Here is a 16000-nt window from a genome sequence, read left to right on the forward strand (position 1 = left end):
AAGATAGTCCAGGTCTTTTGAAGTAGTCGACCGCGTCTCGCATATGACTACCTACCAACATCAAAAAGGTGATTTTTCTTAAGCAGCTGTTACCACAGGTTCACCCGGATTCCTTTTTTTAAAAATAATCTACCTCTCGCTGAGTTTTGAATTTCAAAAGCAGGAGTGGCCCGCACAGAAGGAGGGTTTATAGACACGGAATATGTCACTTGGGCCAGTTAGCAGCCCCAGGAAGTGGGGGGGCGGATGTGAGCAAGGGGGCGGTCCTTCCCCATTCCTTCTGCGGTGCCAACAATTGCAGAAAGGCTCAGTCAAATGTGAGGAAGGAAGGAAGGAGGAAGAGACAGAGAGAAAAGAGAGGAAGGAAGGAGAAGGGAGGGAGAGAGAATGGGAGAGAAGTGAGGGAGGGAGGGAAGGAAGAAAAAAGGGGAAAGTGAGAAGAAGAGAGATAGAAGGAAGAGATTTTCAATTCCATGGTACACCTTGACAATAAAAAAATTGATTTGACTTGATTTGGAAAGAAGGAAGGAAGGAAAGAAAGAAAGAAAAAGAATGAAAAAAGAAAAAAAAGAGAAACAGAAGGAAAGTGAGAAAAGGAAGGGAGGAAGGAAAGGAAAGAAGGAAGGAAAGAGAAAAGAAAAAATAAAGAAAGAAAGAAAGAGAAAGAAAGAAAGAAAGAAAGAAAGAAAGAAAGAAAGAAAGAAAGAAAGAAAGAAAGAAAGAAAGAAAGAAAGAAAGAAAAGGTCAAAGCTTTATTTTTAAAATCAGCACCTTGTTTCCAACGTCTTTTGCATATCGTGGAAATCAATTAAACACATGCCTTTCATGTCAGAACCTGGCCAGTGTTAATTGTTAATTGTTTTCCTTGAACACAGAGTCACGTCGGGGAAGGCTGGCCGCTGATTCGATCCCAGGAGGAAGAAGAAGAAAGCCGGATCCCTTTGGGGAAATTGGCACAGGAGAGGGAAACTCCCTTTCTCTTTCAGTTGTTTTGTTAAACCCCTAAGTAGCTGACTTCATAGCATATTCGGAGCTTGCTTCGTGCAGATAAAGGGAGAAAGTTATTTTACAACACCCTCACCCCACCCTATCCCACCCCTTACACTGAGGAGCACAGACCAATACATAGTCAGAAAGAACAACCGTACATTTGGCCTTGAACGACACCACTGGGGAGATAAAATCTATAAAGCTACATCGCTATAAAGCTTTAAATCCAGAATTGCTAGTTGTTCTGTTAATCACATGGTTGTTAGGTGAATCTGGCTTCCCCATGGACTTTGCTTGTCAGAAGGTCGCAAAAGGGGATCGCATCGTAGAGCTTATCCTAGAGTCCCAAAGTCTGATGGGACCTCAGAGAACATTTAGTCTGACCCGCTTCTTAAAGTAAAGCAAGATGGCGCCACAAAATATACCAGCGCAAGGATGCTTTGGGGTGAATCCATATTGCATTTCCACTACAGAATTAAGAACAGGGTCACCTGGTGAGCATTTTGGTCTCAGAATTCACTCTACAGGTAGTCCTCGACTTATGACCACAATCATGACTGGAATTTCCATTGCTAAGCACTTAATTTAACAAACCATGTAACCAACTTAAAAGTGAGTTGCATCCCATTGTACCACTCTTTCTGCCACGCTTGTAAAGCAAATCCCTGCAGTTGTTAAGAGAATCAAGCGGCTGTTAAGCGAATCTGGTTTTCCCCATTGACTTTGCTTGTCAGAGGCAGGCAGGGAAGGCCACAAACGGCGACTGTGAGTCACTTCTTCCAGTGTCGTTGTAACTTTGAATAGTCACCAGACGAATGGTTGTAAGTCGAGGACTTCCTGAAATGTATTTTATAGCTTGCATTCAACAGCACAGCAGAGCTTCAGCTTTCCAGTTGAAAAATATTCTTATTTATTTACTTAAGGAAATTTAATCCATTTACAACCATTTATTTTGTGACCATTTGAAGTTACATTGGCACTGGAAAAAGTGATTTATGATAGACTTTCACACTTACAACCATTGCAGTATCTTCACGTCACATGATCAAAATTCAGGCTCTCGGCCACTGACTCACATTTATGACAGCCACAGCATGCCGGGGTCACATGATCCCCTTTTGTGACCGTCTGATAAGCAGGAAGCCAGATTTACTTAATCACTGTGTGACTACCTTCTCCGCTGCATTGATTCCCTTAACAGCCGTGACACAAAAAGTTGTAAAATGGGGCAAAACATACTTAAGAACGGTCTGGCTTAGCAATGGAAATTTGGGGCTTAGTTGCGGTCATAAATCAAGGAGCACCCATATAAAGCCAGAATTGATGGGTTGATTCTGAGCCTTCCAATCAGGGTTAACATACCAGATAACCAGAGTTGGAAGGGACCTTGTAGGTCATCTAGTCCAACCCCTGCCCAAGTGGGAGACCCCGCACCATTTCCGACAGAGGGCAGTCCAGCCTCTTCTTGAAAGTCTCAAGGGATGAAGCCCCCACAACTTCCGAGGGCAACTTCTGTTCCATTGATTGATTGTTCTCACTGTCAGAAAGTTTCTCCTTATTTCCAGGTTGAATCTCTCCTTGTTCAGTTAACATCCATTATTCCTTGTCTGGCCTACAAGTGCTTTAGAAAAATAGCTTGACCCCTTCCTCCCTGTGGCAGCCCCTCCAATATTGGAAGACCGCTATCATGTCTCCCCTGGTCCTTCTCTTCACCAGACTAGCCAAGCCCAGTTCCTGAAACCGTTCATTGTGTGTTTTGGCCTCCAGTCCCCCTAATCAACCTGGTTGCTCTTCTCAGCACTTTTTCTAGAGTCTCAACATCTTTTTTATAGTGTGGTGACCAAAACTGGATGCAGTACTCTAGGTGTGGCCTTACTAAGGCTTTAGTGAGTGGTATTAGTACCTCCCTTGATCTCGATTGTAATCCTCTGTTAATACAATTTAGGATTGCATTAGCTTTTTTGGCTGCTGCTGCACACGGCTGGCTCCTATTTAGCTGGTTGTCCACTAAGACTCCAAGATCCCCCTCCCAGTTCCTGCTGTGGAGCCTGGTTTCACCCAATCTATATGTGTATGGGTTCATCTCCCAGTGACCACATAAACAGAATACAGAATAACAGAGTTGGAAGGGACCTTAGAGGCCATCTAGTTCAACCCCTGCTCAAGGAGGAGACACTCTGGAAAAATTGCTGCCCAATCTATCGCCACTGATCTAGAAAGCTTTGTGTTGTTGGCTGACCTGGAACTTGACTTTTAAAAACAAACTGTAATGGGGTGGGTATTTATTTCCTTAATATCTGTCACTGCCACGTTGTTTTTTTTTTACCAGCTCAGCAAAAATGACACTTTGGTTAATGTTTGCCATAGGCCAAGGCCAATTTTCTTCATATCTGTATATATCTGATAAAAAGCAAACAATTTTCTGTTGATTAACTCATCAACGCATTTCCTTCTCCGTCAGAGACCCTGTTGGGGAAGAGTTAGAATTAAGATAGGTGCCAGATACAGGCAGTCCTCATTTAGTGACTGTTCAAAGTTACAACAGCACTGTAAAAAGGAACTTATGACTGTTTTTCACACTTGGTGACTGTTGCTGCATCCCCATGGTCCCAAAATTCAGGTGCTTGGCAACTGACTCATATTTATGATGGTTGCAGTGTCCTGAAGTCTCGTAATCTCCTTCTATGACTTTCTGACAAGCATAGCCAATGGAGAAGCCGGATTCACTTAATAACCACGTCACTAATTTAACAACTGCAGGGATTCACTTAACAAGAGTGGCAAGAAAGGCCATAAAATAGGACAAAATTCACTTAACCTGCATCTCAGTTAGCAACAGAAATTTTGGGCTCAATCGTGGTCATAAGTCAAGGACTAGCTATAGTTTTGCTACACACAAAGGAAAAATCCTTTCTTTGGAATTCCTCTGTCTCTTAAAAAGCCCCTTAGCAAATTTCACTCGGAACCTCAGATCAACAGAAGACACACAACTCAGTTTGTATACATTAGCACACTGGATCTGCATGAAGTTAAAAAAAAATAATTATTATTTTGGAAAGCTGAACCTGAACAGAAAAGGAAGGAAAGAGAAGCGACTTGGGAGGGTTAACTTCAGGCAGCCTTCTCTGGGTTATTTTTCAGGGTGGATTTTTGCTTTTCCAGAAATTTTCTCTCTGTCCCTGGCAACTAGCAAGCAGAAGCTAAACTGTGTCATGCATATGGGGATTTGCACAACAGACTAAATGTGCAAAAGGAAAAGAAGGTGTTAATACACACACACAAAGGTGAGAAAGAGACTGATTCCATAACACAGAGATGAATCAGTTTGTTGGTGAGATGTTCCTGGTTATCCTAGATTATCTTGTGCAAGCTAAGCGTGAAAAAAGAAAGGAAGCAGCTCACACAAACACATATCCAAAGAGGGAGGGAAGGAGGGAGTCTGATTGCATAATATCGAGATAAACCAATTCACCAGTGAAATATCCCTATCCTAAATTATCCTGTGCAAGCGAAGTGTGCAAAAGGAAAAGCAGTTAATGTATACACAAACACACATACACACATACACAGAGTCTGATTGCATAATATAGAGATAAACCAGTTTTCACCAGCGAAATATCCCTAGTTATCCTAGATTATTGTGTGTAAGCTAAATGTGCAAAAAAGGAAGGGTCTCTCTCTCTCTCTCTCCCTCTCTCTCTCTCCTTCTCTCTCTCTCTCTCCCTCTCTCTCTCCCCTCTCTCTCTCTCTCTCTCTCTCTCTCTCTCACACACACACACACACACACACACAGAGTCAGAATTCCCTAACATAGAAACAAACCAGTTCACCAGTGAAATCTCCCTGGTTATCTTCGATTATCACGGGTAGATCGCTGCCTCTGCTTTTAGCAACGGCAACGGTACCTAAACCGGACATCATTCATGGGCTGCATCACCCCAAATCCGTAGCGGGTCTTGTTTAGGGCCGGGATCTCCTCCTGCTGATCGATCAGCTCCAGGTCAAAACAAGCCAGCATCAGGAAAGCGAAAAGCTTGATTTCGTTGGTAGCGAAGTAACGGCCAGGACACATGGAGGTCCCAGCCCCCCAAGGCATGGTGAAATACTTCACCTTCTCGCCGTTCTTAAAAAATTCCTTTTTGGAGCCATTTTGGCTGAGGAAACGGTCATATTTGAAGGCCTGGGGCTCTGGGTGGATTTCGGGGTCCATGTGGGCCGAGAGGAAAGGGAAGAGGCCAACTTTGTCGCCTTTGCGCAGCAAGTAGGACTTCCCATTGTGGAGTTTGAGCTCCATATCTTCTAGAACCAGCCGAACCAACAAAGGGGCTGTCGCCAACCTCAAGGTCTCTTCCACGGCGCTGTCCAGGATGGGCGTTTGGCTCAGCATCTCTCTGGTGATGTTCACGGGCTTCTGGCGGGAGATCACCTCTTGGCCCGACTTCTTCAACACCTCCTCAATCTCCTTCCTGACCTCTTCCATGGCTTTGGGGTGCTTCATCAAGTACTCCAGGAGCCAGAAGGAAGCTGGACCGGTGTTACCTTGAGCGGCCCAAAGGAGAAGGAACATGAAGCGGTCCCTCATCTCTTCGGACAGCCCACTTTCGGCCAGCTGTTGAGACTGGTCGCTGATCCACCGGCTGATGTTGTCCTTCTTGTAGACGTTCATCACTGAAAGCACGTCCCAGAAGTAGTGCCAGATTTTCTTCACTTGGCCCCATTCCGACGGGGTCAACAGGGCATACGAGAGGCGCGGGAAGAGCTTGTCATATTTGCGAAATTCGACGAATACCTCTTCGGTGTGCTGCTTGTCCTTTTGTTCTGATTTTTCTTTCTGTTTCCCACTTGGTTCGGTGCCGTACAAAGCCAGGAACCCAGCTCGGAAGACCGTGTTGTAGCAAAAGTGGAACAAACCATCTTCTTTCCAGGATTTCGGATCTTCTTTGGAGGTTTCCTGCCACCGGAGTAAGACGGCCTGCAAGGCATCCATCATGGCTTGGGTCATCACTTCCAGGCCTTCTCCCTTCAGGTGCTTCGTGCTGGAGGCTTCAATGATCTTGTGTGTCGTGTGGGTGGCCTCGAATCGAAACACCCTGAGGACGAGCTCGGCTGCAAACGAAATGAAATCCAGTTTGCTTCGGGCTTCCTTGACGATGCCACCGAAGGACAGCGGGTCTGTCAAGAAAGTAAAATACTGTCCTGCGATCAAGGCCGTGAAAATGTCCCCGTGCTTCTTCTGCATGGTTTGCAGGAAATCCATGTTGTCGTTTCGGAAGTGCAATGCGTGTCCTAGCCATGGAATGAGTCCTTTGTCCAAAGGAGGTTCATTGGGTCGTCTTCGGCGGAAAAAGCCCGTTAGGTAGAGGATCCCCAAAAGACCGGCCCCCAAGGCAACTGCGACTGTCACCCAGAAGGACATCTTGAAGAGTGTGTGCAGTTCAACGCAAGCAGCCTTTTTAATCATCCCAGGTTCTTCGGAGAAAAGTGGGTGTATTTTTTTGATACAGGGAGGAGTTTCGGTTGAGCAAACAAGCCAAGAATTGCAATTAACCCTTACAATAGGGGAGGGAAGGGAGGAAAACAACTTTAGTGCCTGAACCGTCTTTCTACCAGAAACTTTCAAAGGCTTCATTAACCAACAGGTAGGAGCTGGGAAAGAAACACGCCAGCGCTTATTTGACCTTTGAGCGTGCGTTTTCTTGACCCAATGCAAGTTGTGCAAAACAGGAATACTGAGAACAAGGTCTAATCTCCCGAGAGAGGGAGAGGAGAGGAGCAAACTTTTGAATATTTGGAGATCCATGAAGGATGAAGGTTGTGCTGGGGAGGGCAGGGGAGACAGAATGTGAGACGGCTAATCTCGGGATTATTGGGAGGGAGACGGAAAAAAGAAGAAGAGGAGGAGGAGGAGGAGGGAGAAAAGAAGGAGGAGGAAGAGACGAAGAAGAAGAAGAGGAGGAGGAGGAGTAAGTACGATCTTCCATGCAAGAGTTAATTTTACACTGATTGTGACCTTACGGCTGGATGCTTACAATCTGGGTGAACAATTATTGCACGGTCAGAAGCTACCCGCTGCACGAAAAAATTAAATTATCTTAACACAGTTGGCCTTTTAAAACACTTTCAGTCAAAGGGATTAAACGTGGAGCTCCCCCAAAAGGGTTTGAGGAAGAGACCCCAAAGTGGGTGGAGTTTTCAATTTGGGGAAGTCAGGGTGATTTCAAGGACAACTTTAAAAAGCTTCAACCTCCTCAGAGTTGATCCTGATCTCTATATTTCTGGGGTGCGCCCCAGCAGATGTAAGAGGTACCCACCCCCAGAACCCAAGGTGGGCCTTTTAAACCATGTCCCAGAACCTCACCTTAACTTCAGTATGTTTGGAGGTGCGTATTGGTAGTCCTTGACTTACAACAGTTCGTTGAGTGACCATGCAAACAGTGGTGGGATTCAAACATTTTTACTATCAGTTCTGTGGGCGTGGCTTGGTGGGTGTGGCGGTCACACCCACCAAGCCACGAAGGAGGTTTCTAACACTTAGCCAGTTTAAGAGGAATGGATTAACTTTAAGGCCCGTGGACCTCAACTTCCAGAATTCTCATGGCTGGTTGGGGAAGTCCACAGTGGCCAAGGTTAAGATTCACTCATCCAGAAGGTTAGTCTAATTGGCATCTCCTCAGCGTTGTTTTGCATCATTTCAGGGTCTGCCCTGAAACAGATTAATTTCATATTTCTTATTCTTCAGGGGTGAGTTGATTTACAGATGGTCCTTGACTTGTGACCACAACATGGGACCAGAATTTCCATTGCTAAACAAGACAGTTGATAAAGCGACTCACACCCAATGTTTTGATGTTTTTCTCCCCAGGGTTGTTAAGTGAATCTCTGCTGTTTGTTAAGTGAATAATGCGGTCATTAAGTGAAATAAAATTTCCCCCATTGAGTTGGCTTGAGAGAAGCAGGCTTGGAAGGTTGCAAATGGCGATTACCCAGGGACGCTGCGGCCATCATAAATACAAACCAGCTGCCAAGTAAATCCCTTTTGAAAGCACTGTTGCAACTTTGAACCGTCAGTAAATGAAAGGTTGTAAGTAGAGGACTGCCTGAATGTGCTAGGTCTCCCAAAGGGTGCCCCAATGCATTTATGGAAGGGATTTTCCAGGCAGGGCTGCCATTTGCTAGTCATGTAGAAAGGACAGAAACGGATCCCTGGGAAATTGAGAACGATGGTCGAGACAATCTGTAAGGAGCCCCATCTTCACATTTCATTCACTGGGGTAATCAATCACTGGTTTGGTTGTACCAGGGTACCCATGATCCACATCCCTCTACTGGACATAAGAACTGGACCTGAAAAGGCAGGACAAGAAGCAACGGGTGGAAACTAATCAAGAAGAGAAGCAACCGAGAACTAAGGAGAAAGTTCTTGACAGTGAGAACAATTGATCAGTGGAACGGCTTGACTCCAGAAGTCGTGAATGCTCCAACACTGGACGCTTTCAAGAAGAGATCGGACAACGACTTGTCTGAAATGGCGTAGTATCTGCTTCAGTAAAGGGTTGGGCTAGATGACCTCCAAGGTCCCTTCCAACTCTATTATTCTGCATTCTGTATTCTTCTTCCACACTAACCAAGAGTTAAGAGCTCCCTCTGCTGGCGTTAACATTTGGCTCCAGGCTTTTTTCAAAACTAGAAACATATCTGATATACAGGTAGTCCTTGACTTACGATCACAATTTTGTGCCCATAATTTCAGTGAATTTTGCCCCGTTTTACAACCTTTCTTGCAGCAGTACTGGAGGGATTGGAGCATAAACAGAGTGCATATACAGTGTGTGTGTCTGGCCCAATCTTTGATTTCCTTGCTGAGCTGGCAGACGCAGGGATAAAAACTTCTAGGTGAACTGCCAACCTTAGCAAAGTAACTACTTGAGAAATGCAAAATGCATCTATCTGCTTGAAACTAACTTAAAATGTGTTCTTCCCAGTAACTTAAAATGTGAGAAACGAAGCTTTGAGCTCAAATATGTTTCTTTCCAATCCATCTAAGTAAGATTCCTTTGTTTGTACAAGCGCTGAGAAAATTTCATAAGCTTTGCTTGATATGAAATAGCAATGACGGTCTTTGCTGGCTGTGTAATCTGTAAAAGTTCAAGAAAAAGTTTTTGTGCATGCCTGCATTTCTTTCTCTCTGCCTTGCTGTTGAAGGAGGGAGACAGAAAGGTCGCCCAGTTTTTGTTTTCTAATCAGAAAATAAAGCTGATTATCAGTAGCCTCGTGGTCAGAGTTTCATTGGATTTATTAGATATTCTGAGCTGCACTCGAAAAACCTTACAGTACTTAAGTGAATCACTGCCGTTTTTAAGTCAGTCACACTGTCATTAAGTGAATCTGGGCTCCCCCCATTGACTTTGTTTGTCAGAAGATTGCAAAAGGGGATCATGTGACCCCCGAGACAAGCAACTGTCATAAGTACATGCCAGTTGCCAAGCATCTGAATGTTGTCCTTGAGGAAGCTGCAACGGTTGTAAGTGTGAGAAACAGTCCTAAGTCCCTTTTTCCAGTGACATTGTAACACTGAAACAGTCACTAAGTGAACTGTTCTAAGTCAAGAGCTACTTGCACTGCACACAGTACGATGGAAACGGAGTACAGACGGTCCCACAAATGAGACGAGAATTTCCAGTGCTAAGCAAGGCGGTTCTTAAGTGAATCTGACCGATTTTTTGTGCCACAGTTGTTAAGTGGATCGTTGCAGTTGTTGAATGAATCATGCGTCCGGGTTCCAAGAAACAGACCCACAGCAAGCCAAACCCAGAGGCAGGCAGATTCCTCAAAGAATAGTTTTATTTGGATGAGCCGTTTTGGCACAGATCTGGTGAAAACCGACTCTGAAGACTCCCGCGGTTTTCACCTAATTAAAAGTGAAAGTTTTCCCCCAATCCCAAATGATCAGTCCCCCGGCCCAATCAAGGCAGTGCCCGCTGGTCAGGTGACCTTGCTCCTCTGGCCAGGTGTGGGAACACCCTCGGTTCCCAAGAGGAAGTGTTTGGTTTCGATTACACCACCCCAGCTCTCCTCCCCGCCCCCGTGAGGTTTGCCCTATTTTCTTGCCACCATTTTTAAATGGATCGCTGCAGCTGTTAAGTTCATTAAGACGGCCGTTAAGTGAATCTGCCTTACCCCTGGGACTTTGCTTGTCAGAAGGCTGCAAAAGGGGCAGGGCTGGGCTTCCAAACATTTAGCAAAGAGTTCTCCGCCTGGTTGCTGGGTGGGCGTGGCTATCGTGGGCGTGGCCTAGTTAGCCTCCTGCACCATGGCAGGGAAGGGGGGGGCGTTTCCTCCCTCCCCGGGCTCCGGAGGCCTTCTTGAAGCCGGAAATGGTCCTGTTTCTGGCCTTCTGGAGCCTCCGGGTAGCCCATTTTTCGCCGTCCCCAAGCCCTCCGTGCCTCCGTACGCCCTGCACTTACCTGGCATCCAAAACAGGCCGTGTGGGGACTCCTGCGAGGGGAGGGGAAGGGTAGATAGGGCCAGCCAGGGGTGGGATTTGCCGGCTCACCAAACCGCCCATAAAATTAGCTACAGGTTCACCCAAACTGGGACGAGCTGGTGGCAGCCCACCTCTGAAAAGCGGGGTCACATGACCTCAGGACACAGCAGCAGTCATAAGTACGAGTCAGTTGCCAAGCACTTGAATTTGGATCACAGGAACCATGGGGAATGCTGCAAAGGTCATAACTGTGAAAAAATGGTCAAATGTCACGGATTGCCATTGTAACTTTGAATGGTCACTAAGCGAACGTAAGTTGGGGACCGTTGCAGCATCCCCATGGTTATGTGATCCAAATTCAGACGCTTCTTAGCTGACTCGTATTTATGACGGTTGCAGTGTCCCGGGATCATGTGTTCGACCTTTGGCAACCTTCTGACAAGCAAACTCAATGGGGAAGCCAGATTCGCTTAACAACTGTGTGGCTGACTTAACAACTGCAGCAATTCACTTAACACCAGTGGCAAAGAAGGTCGTAAAGTGGGGCAAAACTCACTTATCAAATGTCTCACTTAACAATGGAAATTTGGGGCTCAATTGTGGTTGTAAGTCAAAGACTACCTGCATGCTTTCATGGAAAAAAACAACAACCCAGGCTGCTGACCTGCCTTGCAGTACTTGCACTGTCCGCTAGATGGCAGTAAAGACACATATGAAAATGGTCCATTATGCTGCCTTTATGCCTCCTAGTGGCCTTTCAATCTTATTCGTTGCTTTTGTGATTCTGTGATTCCCCTCCCCACACTTGTTTGTGCTGCCCTGGGTGCATGTGTGAACATACTGACCTGTATATTTTTATCCTGTTTTTTCCTATCCTGTTCTGTTGTTTCCAGGCACCGCCGCATCAACTAATCCTGACTTTTTAGTCTCTCTTATCGACACCTGTTACACGTTTTGGATGTCCTGTAGAGGGTGCTTATGTGTTTGCAATTATTATTGCAAGTAGTCCTCTACTTACCCAATCAATGGCCAAGCATCAGTGGCCAATTTTGGTCCTGTGGCCATATGGGGATGGGCGTAAGCGTGAAAAGCGGCCCTAAGTCACTTTGGTCAGTGCCGTTGCCACTTCAAATGGTCACAAAACGAATGTCTGTGAGTCAAGGACTCCCTGTCTATTGTTCCCACCAGCATTGGGCTGAACGGAGAAGCTCTCGGCCTGAGAAATGTCACGCCGACACCCGAGGTCATCAGCGAGCCTCAGCAATGATAATTGACCCAACGAGGTCATGCCACACTAATCAACACAAATGACACACAACCCTTTCAGGACAAGACACAAGGTGCCACCAGAGAGGTGAAGAACCACACTGGCACCACAGTGAAAGAAGCCCGCAAAGAAGGAAGGGCAGCTGTCACCCTCAATCAAATGAATTTCTCGTCAAGAGTGAAATTAATGTGAAATTTCTACCGACCTCTAACCTCCAATTCCACAACAACACGCAGGTAGTCCTCAACTTGCAATGGTTCGTTTATCGACCATTTGAGGTTACACTAAAAGCACTGGAAAAAGTGATTTAGGGCTGTTTTCACACTTACAACTGTTCCAGCCTTCACGGGATCAAAATTTGGACGCTTGGCAACTGACTCATAGTTATGACGGCTGCGATGTGCCAGGGTCACTTGATCCCCTTTGGTGACTTTCCCACGAGCAAAGTCTGTGGGGATGACAGATTCACTTAACAACCGTGTGACTAACTTAAGAACTGCGGGGATTCACTTAACAACTTGGCAGAAAAAGTTGCAAAATAAAGCAAACGTCACTTAACAACGATCTTGCTTAGGAACAGAACTTTTGGACTCCATTGTGGTTGTAGGTCAAGGACTACCTGCACTGGAGAGAATGGCTGGTGGTCTGATAGTCCTCGAGTTACGACCAGTCATTTAGTGACCATTCAAAATTACAACCAACCAGAAAAAGGGGTCTTGTGACTTCTCCCTTTTTTTGAAGTTCTGATGTGTGACCTTTTCTGTGGTCACATGACCGAAGTTCGGACGCTCGGCACCAGGGGTGCATTTAGGAGCATTTGCAGATTCACATCATGGTCACATGGGGGTGTTTTATGATAGTTTTGCTGAAAACCGGCAAGAAAGGGATGAAGGGAAAGAAATAAAAGAAAAGAAAAATTAAAAGAGACAGAAAAGAAGAATAAAAAAGAAAAGGAAGGAAAAGGAAAGGAAAGGATCACTTATTCAAAATTCAGGCACTTGACAATTGACTCGTATTTATGACGGCTGCAGAGTTCCTGACAAGCAAAGTCAATGAAGGAAGCCAGATTCACATAATGACCACATGATTCGCTTAACAACTGTAGCGATTCAGTTAACAACCCAGGACGAAGAGGCTGTAAAATAGGGTAACACTTACTGAACAACTGCCTTGCTTAGCAACGGAAATTTTGAGCTCAATTGTGGCCAAAAGCACTTTTGGATTTGTTTTTTAAACGTACCCTTAGCAAAGCATTGGTTCGCTTAACCACCACAGGGTTCACTTAATGACCACAGTGTTCGCTTTATGACCACCACAATTTTCGCTTAATAACTGCTGCAAAGAAGATTGTCAAATTTAATTCGTCATGTTTACTAGCCTGTTTTATGACTGTCACGACAGTAACAGCCAGGCACCATTACAGTCGTATGTTGAGGACCGCATGTAGACAACCTGATGAAAAACCCTCCTAGGTATATGCAAGACTGACTCATAAACATCCCATGTGCCACAGCATTCCCAGATGGCTCCCACCCCATGTGCCACCTGCGCTCACTGCTCCGTAAGGGACATTGCAGGCTTTCAAGAAAAGTGAACACCTATGTCAAGTCCCTAATGACACAGTTCCGACAACGCTGGCTGTTGAAACACTGCAGGTTCACATTGCCCGCAAACTGGGCTTCAGGTCATCTGAAACTTGATTGCTGATATTAACACAATCGATCTTGCCAAATGCAAAGCATGACTTTATAATCCCCATAACTGCTTCATTACATGTCCTTGTGGGACAGTAGGAAAGCGATGGACACAGACACACACGCGCGCGCGCGCGCACGCACACACACACACACTTGCTCAACAGGCAACCAACATGACTTTTAGTGACTTGGAAGGCTTTCTTCAGCTGTATTTCAGGTTGATTGAAGACCTTTTCATCATTTGGAGGGATGGAAAAGGAAGTTGTGGGGTGCTCTGTGAGCTCGGTGGCTCTCGTGCAGACGTCTCATGACCCAGCTAGGGAACATCATCAGTGCTAGAAGGGGAGGGATTTGCAGAGAGGAGAAGGCGTGGGGGGGGCGGGGATGGCTGTGAGGTCCTTAGTGTTCTCTGAAATTGTGGGTTTTCTTGCAGACGTTTCATTACCCTACTAGGCAACATCATTGGGGTTGGAAGGGAGTGGGGTTTGTGGAGAGGAGGAGGAGGTGGACTGTGCATTGGTGCCGTCTGAAGTTGGGAGTTTCCTCTAAGACGTTTCAGAACCCAGTTAGAGAATATCATCAGTACCAGAAGGGAGCGAGGATTGTGGAGAGGAGGAAGAGTGTGGGGTCCTTGGTGCTCTTTGAGCTAGGTTGTTTTCTTGAAGACGTTTCAGGACCCAACTAGATAACATCATCAGTGCTGGAAGGGAGTGGGGATTGTGGAGAGGAAGAGGAGGAGAAGTGTAGGGTCCTTGGTGGTCTCTGAACTCAGTTATTTGTTGCAGACCTTTCAAGATTGGCAACACTGTCAGTGCTAGAAGGGTGTGTGGTTTGCTCTCATTGTATATACCAGTGATGTCTCATATCAGTATTGATAAGAGTTGGTTTTGGTGGTAAAGTAAGCCTGCTCAGATACCATCAAGGCCACAACAATCCCACCATCAACCTGAGGTCACCTCGGTCAAGAGAGCAAGTCCACTTCCTTGAAATCATGGTTAAAGCACACAACAGACACCTACATATCATGTGATGAGGGAAATCCACAGGATGCCACGCATAAGCTCCGTGCTTCTAGCTTCCACTGGGAACATACCGCAGGTCTATTGTCTATAGCAGAATTCTGGGAGTTGAAGTCCACAAGTCTTAAAGTTGTCCAGGTTTGGGGACCCCTGGTCTATGGCTTCAACCTTGGGATTTTTCAGATGGGTGAACTTCGACTCCCAGAATTTCACAACCACCATAGCTGGCTGGGGAATTTTGGGAGTTGAAGTCCCAAAAGGTTGAGAAAGGTTGAGAAATTAAGGTTGAGAAATGTGATCTAGAGACAATCCCTCTACATTTTTATTTGTTCTGGCCTATTAAAGAGAGGTGCTGAACAGGCATTTGGGAGCTGATCTTCATACCCATAGATCAAGGTCGTGATGGTCATCAAGGTCACAGTGAGTTCCAGGAAGGACGTAATGAAGGATCATTAATGTGTGACTACTCACATTAGACATACTTTTTCAAGCTCTCGTGGCCAACCTTACTTTCCCAAAGATAACCAACTCACCTGAAGGAGATTCAAACCAACAACCAAATAATGATTGAAAGACGGAAACCACAAACCCATCCGTCTATTTGCCTCCCACGTCCATCCTCACAGCATCATTGGGAGCTTCACACACACAATTAATGCTACCTTCACGAGATGTTCCTCCCAAATGGGATTATAATCATCAGCAATGGAAATGGATGTCAGGACTCAAGACAGTAACAGAATCCAGAGTCCAGAGACACGCACAATTGTCACAGAGAAGCACAACTGATCATTAAACTTACATACACCGCAAGGCTTTGGGCTGTCTCTCAGGATCTTAACCAACACAATGGGTTTGGATGCAAGGGATTATTTGTAGCTCAAAGTTGAAATGCGGGGTCCTTGGTGCTCTCTGGGCTTGGTAGTTTTCTCGCAGACATTTCATGACCCTACTAGGTATCATCATCAGTGCTAGAAGAGTGTTTGTGGAGAGGAGGAGGAAAAGGAAGTGCAAGAGGAGGAGGACTGTAGGGTCCTTGGTGCTCTCTGAGCTTGGTAGTTTTCTCGCAGACATTTCATGACCCTACTAGGTATCATCATCAGTGCTAGAAGAGTGTTTGTGGAGAGGAGGAGGAGGAGGAGAAGGAAGTGCAAGAGGAGGAGGACTGTAGGGTCCTTGGTACTCTCCAAGTTTGGGGTTTTCTTGCACACATTTCATGGCCCAAGTGAGGTGAACAGCACTGAAAAAAATGACTTATGACTGAGAATTGACTATATTTAAAAGAGCTAATGGTTGAAAATTTGCAGAATTAATACAATTGAAAAGAGAAAAAAGAATTTTGAAAAGTGGAAAGTGATATAGAGCACAATTTAATGGTTAAGGGCACTTTTTCTCTTATGATTTCATGGAAAATTGCTGGTCTTACAAATGTGTGAATGTGAAATGAAATAAAAGACTATATTATAACAATAATCCCGGAAGCACAAAAAAAAGGCGGGGTTGCAAAAAAGGGATAAGCGAAGATAGTATCTTGGGACTGTTG

The 16000-nt window shown here is 45.5% G+C and overlaps 2 protein-coding genes across 2 annotated transcripts in view; one reads left to right on the forward strand and one right to left on the reverse strand.

Moving 5' to 3' along the window:
• Positions 1 to 4732: 4732 nt before the first annotated feature.
• On the reverse strand, positions 4733 to 6461 carry CYP8B1 (cytochrome P450 family 8 subfamily B member 1). The gene has a single exon (XM_026720319.2). The coding sequence runs from the start codon at positions 6449 to 6451 to the stop codon at positions 4877 to 4879; it is 1575 nt and encodes a 524-aa protein (XP_026576104.2). The 5' UTR covers positions 6452 to 6461; the 3' UTR covers positions 4733 to 4876.
• A 79-nt stretch (positions 6462 to 6540) lies between these two features.
• Positions 6541 to 16000, forward strand: part of CCDC13 (coiled-coil domain containing 13) — a 68634-nt gene continuing 59174 nt past the window's right edge. The window contains exon 1 of the mRNA XM_087917739.1: positions 6541 to 6953. The gene's annotated coding sequence lies outside the window, so the exon portion shown is untranslated. The remainder of the gene's footprint in view (positions 6954 to 16000) is intronic.

This window comes from Pseudonaja textilis, chromosome Z (assembly GCF_049901715.1).
Source record: "Pseudonaja textilis isolate UNSWEBS1 chromosome Z, rPseTex1.2, whole genome shotgun sequence".
Classification (NCBI taxonomy): domain Eukaryota; kingdom Metazoa; phylum Chordata; class Lepidosauria; order Squamata; family Elapidae; genus Pseudonaja; species Pseudonaja textilis.